This window comes from Maylandia zebra, linkage group LG8, assembly GCF_041146795.1.
Source record: "Maylandia zebra isolate NMK-2024a linkage group LG8, Mzebra_GT3a, whole genome shotgun sequence".
NCBI lineage: Eukaryota > Metazoa > Chordata > Actinopteri > Cichliformes > Cichlidae > Maylandia > Maylandia zebra.
In genome coordinates this window covers 13,968,878-13,976,842 of record NC_135174.1, presented here as the reverse complement: position 1 = coordinate 13,976,842, position 7,965 = coordinate 13,968,878, and the positions used below count along the sequence as shown (strand labels likewise).

At 40.2% G+C, this 7,965-nt stretch overlaps 1 protein-coding gene across 5 annotated transcripts in view; it reads right to left on the bottom strand.

The window, feature by feature from the left end:
- Positions 1-356: 356 nt before the first annotated feature.
- Positions 357-7,965, bottom strand: part of plekha4 (pleckstrin homology domain containing A4) — a 15,679-nt gene continuing 8,070 nt past the window's right edge. For 4 of the 5 annotated variants that reach the window (XM_004571370.3, XM_004571372.3, XM_004571373.3 and 1 more), the window contains 12 exons: positions 6,923-7,075; positions 6,703-6,801; positions 6,391-6,499; positions 5,884-5,945; positions 5,470-5,571; positions 5,288-5,378; positions 5,029-5,084; positions 4,422-4,562; positions 3,932-4,339; positions 3,204-3,325; positions 2,993-3,102; positions 357-2,067 (listed from right to left, as the gene is read on the bottom strand). In XM_004571370.3, the coding sequence (XP_004571427.3) occupies positions 887-2,067; positions 2,993-3,102; positions 3,204-3,325; positions 3,932-4,339; positions 4,422-4,562; positions 5,029-5,084; positions 5,288-5,378; positions 5,470-5,571; positions 5,884-5,945; positions 6,391-6,499; positions 6,703-6,801; positions 6,923-7,075 (2,634 nt within the window). In that variant the 3' untranslated portion in view covers positions 357-886. The remainder of the gene's footprint in view (positions 2,068-2,992; positions 3,103-3,203; positions 3,326-3,931; positions 4,340-4,421; positions 4,563-5,028; positions 5,085-5,287; positions 5,379-5,469; positions 5,572-5,883; positions 5,946-6,390; positions 6,500-6,702; positions 6,802-6,922; positions 7,076-7,965) is intronic. The other variant, XM_004571374.3, reaches the window with a different exon arrangement.

Sequence of the window (7,965 nt, the reverse complement as noted above, 5' to 3'; positions counted from 1 at the left end):
GTGCTGATATTGATATCACATTTGTAAACAGATCAGTGGGTCTCTCTCTCAGTGTATGTCTGCATGTGTGTGTATATGTGTGTGGCTCAGTAAACATAAGGTGGTGCTGTCTTTAAGAGAGAGAGCCTGGGAAGTGGTGATGTAATGTGTTCTCAGACAATGATGTCATCGACTGAGACATGGCAAGGATTTAAAGTGACAAAGGCTTTTTCAGCAACCCCGTGTAATTCTGCATCAGGTCTCCTCAGAGAAAAGCACCTAAACACCGCGGGGACCTTCAGTGGGTGGGAAAAAAAGGGCTGAAATGAGAGCAAAACATAAATGTGATTCTGGCACATACAAAGCTCGAGTCTGGGTCTCGACGTGGCACACAGCATTTTTATTAATCAGGATATCTGAGATACAAAAAACAACAACACATTTTGCAGCAGGAACAATAAAAGGGTTACCAATCACGAGCAGCCATTAGCTATGACTCCTGCGCTATGTTGAATGCATATTTTGAGAGGAATGATCATGTTAGCCTCAAACACAGAGCGTGTATAGACAGCGGCTATAGAGAAGGTATTTGGTTTTTTCCACTGCATGAACAATACTTTATTTCCATACAGTACATAGTTTTTGTTATGATGAAATATTAAGACTTTCCATTGCATTTGCATAAATGTTCAACAGTAGATAGTGGAAATGTTTAAACTTACCAAATATTAAAGGTGTTTCTGATACTATATGTTCCCATTATACAATTTGTAATTTAAAATTAGGTCCAGACTCCTTCAGTCAGTTGAATTCTTCTAACATTTTTCACTGCAGTCACTCTAAACTGTGTTCTTGTCCTTCTTGAGTTTGTTCACTTAAGCTCCTTAAGCCGTCTCTGTGCTTTCTTTTATAAACTTGTCCTTAATACTGTTACTCTCGCCTTTCCGAAAGAAGCACTCCGAATCACACGTCCGGCTTCACGCACAGAGCTGGATAGAGCAGCAGAGCTTTTGTTGCCTTGTTCTGGGACATTCTCATTTTTCTCGTCGCATAAACTAGCAGACTTTTTCAGTTCTTCCGATCTCACTCGCCCAAACTTCCTGTCCCCTGACTCTTTCGCTCTACTACGTTCCTCTCTTGTCTGATTTGCACTTCCATCCAGTGTCTGTTTGGGATCAGTGTCCCCAATGCAAACTCTGCCAGTAGTTTCTTTAACTTTCAGCTGGCTTTCTGACCTTGAGTTGTGCTCACATTCATCTGCAGCGCTCTTTTCAAAAACAGAAGCATCTTTTGTTGCTTTTTCCTGAAGGTCCACTGTTGAATCTCGAGGTTTGGAAGCAGCTGTCCCACTACTTTCATTACCATTTAATGACACAGGCTGAGTGACATCCTTATTCTCTTGGTCAGATGAAGGGCCAACATTACTGGCAGCATCGGCTGGCACAGACTCAGTGATCAACAGTGGGTCTTTATCTTCTGGCCCAGATGATGTTTGAGCACATGAATTCCCATCGTTCTTTGTTATGTCTGAATCTGAAATACTGATGTCACATGCAATCTTATAGAAGAGTGAATGGTTCTCTTTCATCTTCTCTAAGCTCTCGCTCACTGCTGATAACATTTCATTTGAATCAGTAATGCCATCAGATGAAGCTGCCTGGTTGTCTGCTGCCTCCTCATTACACAGTGTTTCTGTGGCAGGGATCTGTAGAGGTATGAATCCTTTCCACTGGTTTGTGGAAAGGAACCATTTGGCTCTCAGATCAGAGGCCTTAGAATCACTTTCATTATCATCACCATCAGGATTGTCTTCAACCTTTTTCTGTTCATCATCTTTGAGACCTATGAATCTCTTCCCTCCATCTTTCGGATAAACAGTCATGGATGAGATATGATAGGGTGAAGCTGGACGTTTGATCTTACTTTTGGCAACCCCCGGTCTCCCGCTGTGCTGTGTTCTGTTCTCTAACTTGGCCTGATTATTAAGTTGCTGGTGTTCTTCCTCTTTATCCTCAGATATTGCACTTGAAAGCTGAAGCTCTCCAGAACTTCTTAAGTTATCCCCACAGCTTCCATGGCCATCATGGCCTGAAAACACAGATGATTTAATCTGTCAGGTTCAATAGTTAGCAGTTAGCACTTCTACTAATATAGAAACCATCATAAAAGTTTGACGTAGCCACCATGGTGCCACCCATTGGCTAGTGGACTACTGTTAAAAGCTGTAAGTTCAGCTGCTGTATCATCATTATAATGTTGGCCCAGGACCAACATTGCAACTAACCAATCACATTGTTGTAATATCATAGTTTTGGAATAAGAAAAAAATGTTTATGTAAAACAAATAGTAGACATTACAAGTGTTTCCTTAATTAATTTGTGCAATATAACAGACATAGAATCAAGTTACGCTTGCTGTTAAGCAACTTTACTTGTGTTGGTTTGCTAGTGATAGTTTTTAATAGCATTAGCTAACTTCTTAGCTAATGTGAACAGACTGCTTAGATAATGAGATTGTTCAGCTGCAATGTTCATCCTGGACCGACATTGTTATGATGTAGGAACAAGACCAACATGGGGATATCAGATTGTCCACGGTCTTATACAATAGCAACAAGGTAGCCAAGGGCCTTACTACTGTTTTTCTTCTTTCCTCTGAATGTCACAACAATTTACAAAATTAACACCTTTTTGTTTAAAACTGCCATAAAGCTGGCAATCAAAAACATAAACTTATTAGGAAAATGCTGATTGAAGTCATAAATTGAGTGAAATTGAGTTCAATAGAATCTATTTTTGAATCCATAAGTGTTGCCCCCTGCTGGATATAAAAAATAATGCTTCCAGTCAATTTCAGACTCCTAGTCCATGTCTGTCTTTTATATACATTCAGTGAACTTTAATTGTTAATAATGCCAAGTGTCCTAAGTGACAAGTTAATTATTAACTCAACTACTATATAATGTTAGTAAATCTATATAAATCAATACTGTATTGCTAAATTAGTAAGTACCTGCTTTCAATCTTTGTTTTCTCGCTGCATCAGAGGGAACATGGTGAACTTCCTTCTCCTTTCCCATAACCGAGAGCTGACTGTGTGTAGTGGCACTCTCTCTGACTGCGCTGATAGACAGACAACAGCCAATTTGCTGAGACTTTCATCAATATAAAGAACATTTACACTGTGTAAAAAAGAAAACAGCCCCCCCCCCCCCCCCCCACACCTTCTTATGACTCTCTCTCGTATTCGTTCCACTCGCCGGAGCTTGGCCTCTCGCTGTTCATGGGTCAGACAGAGGTCATAGTCCATGTTTGAGGTCAGAAGGGCAGTAGACTGCTCCACTTTCTGTTGAGATGGATTTATATTAAAATGCACATATAACAATAACTTTAACTAAAAGAATAATTGTAAGAGCGCCATTTATAATTTTCTATGCAGTATTGATAAATACTGCTGAATGACACAACTGATGCAATGATATTAACATATCTGTCACATCAGGCCTTCTATAACAGCTCAAATATAGCTTTAACATTTTATTAGGCTTTGAGTCACTTATAAAAGTGATACTGAATTAACTGTAGTTCAGAATTACTGTACAGACACTGATACAAGGCCTCTTGCTTCATCTAGAATCTCCAGCTGTTTGTTTAAACAAGCTTTATATCCGTATTAAACTTTAATGCAATGTTCACATATTAAGTTCAAGAAAGTAAAATAAAAAGTAAAAAATAAAGCATATTTACAAAAAACAAAAGGAAAAATGGTTTATGTGCAATTGTCATACATCCCGACAGAGGAGATAAATCTACTGTCAACAGCACATTAGAGCTCATTCAGACTGAGTCAAATTAATCTGCAATCTGATATGAAATTAAATGTGATGGATTTATCGTATTGTATCCTTTTAGTTTATTAATCATATGAATCTTAATGTTGTCTTCTTCTTACCCTTATATTTGAGCTTGCGCTTCCATTTTCTAAACCGGCGTCATCTCGAATTTGATTGCTTGACGTCTCTAAACTCTCAGTTCTGCTCACTTCTGAAAGTAACTCTTTCGTGGAGGTCCTGGATGCTCCTTGATGCTGATCTTTGTATGTCTTCTTAATGGGCTGATCCTGGTCCATCTCTGCTGAGGACCAGTTTTGATCAGGATTCTCCAACAAGGGCCTCCTGGGTGGTTTGCTTAACAGTTTTTTACCCTGTTCAGCCAGATTTAGCTGTTTCTCAGATGGGATCTGCTCAGCCAGTGGAGTATCAAGCTCAGCAGGAGGATCCTCGACAGAAACTCGTCTGGCCACAAGCGAAGACGGTAGTACAGCTGTAACCACTCGCGTCACCCTTAAGGGAAAAGGGGCCTGAGAGAATACCAAGTAAGAAAAGTAAATATATATACAACACAATATAGTCATTCATTCATTCATTCATTACTTGGCAAACCTCTGCTTTTGGCTCTGAACTTTGACCCTGAGTCTGGGCACCTGGAGCAGGAACAGGAGGTTTTTTCCTATTAGTCACCCTCTCCTGATTTCTCTTCATTCTCTCAATCTGCTCTTCTTCACTCATCTTCATCTTCAGCTTCTAGAAAAAAACATGGGCTGTTTAGAATATGAGTCATTTATGATGACTGCAGCTCAAAGATTCATAAAGCGAGAAACCCTGTCAGCCATTATAAAGATGATTAAAATAGCTTTATGTTTGAATCTGTTTGTGCAGAAGAATCTGTGTGTGTGAAATTATGATGGATATTTGCTCGCTATGCCTGTCTATATATACTGTTATATATATGCATTTGTGCAGGTGAGAAAGAGGGGGTTGGTGGCTACAGTTGAGCTGAGCTACTGCATTGAGACGTGAGCTTCTACCTCCCCCTCTCATCTAGAACAGGTACTGCAACATGCCCTAATTGCAAGGAGGATGAGAGAATCAAAGAATTAGAATTTGGCTGTGATTGCAATGAGGAAATATCAGCTTTGACTGCTTCTATATTTGGAGCATTTTGGATCACACCGCATGCCAACACACAGGAAATTATGAAGAATCAAACCTTGGTCGATTGGTTGGTTGTGTCTGGTGGGATCCACTTTGAACCAGACTGAGAGTCTAAAAATGAGATGAAAATAGAGGAAAGTGGAAAAAGAATGGGTATAAAGAAATGTAAGGGTAGAAAGCCACTGTGGGATAATTTAGCATTATGCATAGAACACCTACTAAAGCTATTAATAATAGATATGACAGAAAAAATTAATATACAGCACAGTGTATTAATATCAGCCTATTTCTGTAGTGAGCATATTTGTGCCAACCGGAGGGATCTCTATGTGCTTTCACATTAAGGAGGGCAGGCTGGCTGTTTCCTCTTCTGTGTACAGGATCAACAGTGTGGCTGTAGATTGCCTGAAACATAAGCATAGAAATATCAGAAACATCCATGAAAATATTACCAAACTTGAATGTCTTTTCTGGCGGATTTTAAAAAATTGCCCACCTCATATGGGCACTCTGCCCATCCATGGCTCATGTTCCTGCTCTGGCTTTCTTGTAGCTCCTGGGGTAACGGTGGGCGGACTGGCGGCTCCTCTTCCACGTCCTGCAGGGATCATAGGAATGTGATGAACACTGTGGAACTATTATGGAAAAGCCAATTTATCTGTGCCAGACATAGTCATATAAATGAATGCTGCTCTGTGCAAATCTTGCTGTTCTGTTTTTACTCTCTAACAACTAGCCTCACACGATGAATATTATCAATAACTAAAATCAAATGCTGTAAAGCCAAAAAACATCATGTAGCCAGCAAGCCAGCAAAATGACTTGAATGGACAACAATTCCCTGCTTGTTCATAAGCAGAGCGCAAATGTCAGGGGCCACTGACAAATGAACAATGGACAAGTGTCATACCACTGGAAGACACTCTGTGGGAGAGCCAGGGGATCCAGGATGCGGAGCTGTGGACTGAAACACTGAGGGAGAGACAGAAAAGGTCACAGTGTTGACTCTGGTCATTGTCAGGTTATTGTCAGGTTCCATGTGCAGTATCAAGGTTACACCAGGAAACTGCTGTATACACTGGTGGCCCCAAGTGGCAGCCAGGAGCAATTATTATTATAATTAGCTATGTGGCACTGATCTGCACTGAATAACAACATCACGTGTCTTGCTTTAAAACATGGTATTTCAATCATTTGTATTATTGAGTACATGAGTTTAAGGGTTGTCAGTAGCTCAGACAGTGTAATGAGCTGGTGTTGTTGATAACCTTTTTTTCATTTAAATGTCACATTTAATGTGCTGTTATTGTTCAGAAATGCAAAGATTCAGGCAAAGATCGACTGTTATAAATGGATGAAAGCAAAGTTGTGCAGTAAGAGTCTGAATATTACAGTAGGATGTCTAGCTGATGCTCACAGTGATGTCTCTGTATCCCCAGCAGGTAGCGGAAGTGACTCCGATTGGATTTTAGTCCATCGAGTATGTCCTCCATCATCCACAGCTCTCTCTGAGCCTGAGATTGCTCCTGATTGGATAGAACATGGACATGATCCACATAGAACATCAAAATATAAGAGAGTTTCACATTTTGAGCCCCACTCCCCACATGAGGATCATCAAATTTGAGGCAAACTTTTCAATAGATGTTGTGCACACTTTAACAAAGTTTCTTTGGGAGGCCATGGGTCTTATCAGGCAAAAACTATTTGGTTTGTAGTGTAAAATTACTTGTGGCATTCCAAAGTTACAGATGTGCTGAAGTTGTGAACGGACAACAGACAGTTCACTCTCCATCCTCTCATACTGGCACCAAACCCGCTCTATTTCCTGAATATAAAGAAAATATCAGAGGATTAGTTCAATAACCCATAGTTGATGATTCAGCATCAGTGAAGAAATATTATTGTAATCTAATATGAGGGTTTTTGTTTTTTGTTTTTTAACACACCAGTGATACGTCACACATTCTGGCCCGGACTGTCACCAGCTCCTCTTGTAACAAAGCCTTCTCGGTCAGCGCTTCCTCGTGGGCCTGGGGTCCATGGCTCTTCCACTCTTCTAGCTGCAGTCTGGAAACTTCCAAAGCACACTGGACATTGTCCTGAAACACGCGCAGATGTGAGGAAAAGAACTTTATATGTGTGTAAAGTTCTAAATAAACATAAACAAAATCTGGCTGTACTTCTCGTAGCTTAATTGCACAAATGTTTTAATTACTCAATAAGTTCAGTAACTTTTCTTACGACTGTCCTATTTTTTCTGTAATAATTGTTCTTAAAAAGTCACAGTGTCCTAATAAATAAATGTACTGGGAGTGAACCTATATGTTTGTTTTTTTTTAAATTCTATTAGTTGAGTGGAACCAAAAGTAAAGAAATTGGTGTTTGGTTGATTATTAGTTGGTTGTAATAGTGCTTCTTGCCAATAAATCTTATTCCTTTGTAGAGCGTGTTTATTTCCCTTTAAATGGTGCCATATTTACAAGGAAAATCCATTTGTAGGTAGAGTAGGTGGGTTGCACCTGTGAGCAGGGACCCTGCTACAGCAGTCAGTTAGTGTCTGCTCTAAGCTAGATAGAGCCTGTGCCATAGGGCAATTTCAAGCTAGTGTTCTGCAAAACCCAGCTGCAGCATTATTTGGAGTGAATCCCAGTATCGTCTCCAAATTGAAGGCCAAGTTCCATATAACAGTGGATGCTAGAGACAGGACCAAGAAGTTAACCACAAGAAGACCATTTCCTCATGTTGTCAGCACCATAGATAGTCTTCTACAAATTTATAGTCAAGGTTTGCAGGACAATATGCCTGACTACTCTCTACCCAGACAATGCAGAACAGCCTATATACAACCAATCCCTGGTCTCATAGGGCTGCCAGGAGGCTTGCCAGGACTGCACTTCACTGCCAGGCCTGTTTACGCTAAGCAATGAGCCAAGATTTTGCCTACAGCAGGTGGATTGTAGGACCAAAGTGTGGAGAAGATGTGGACAAC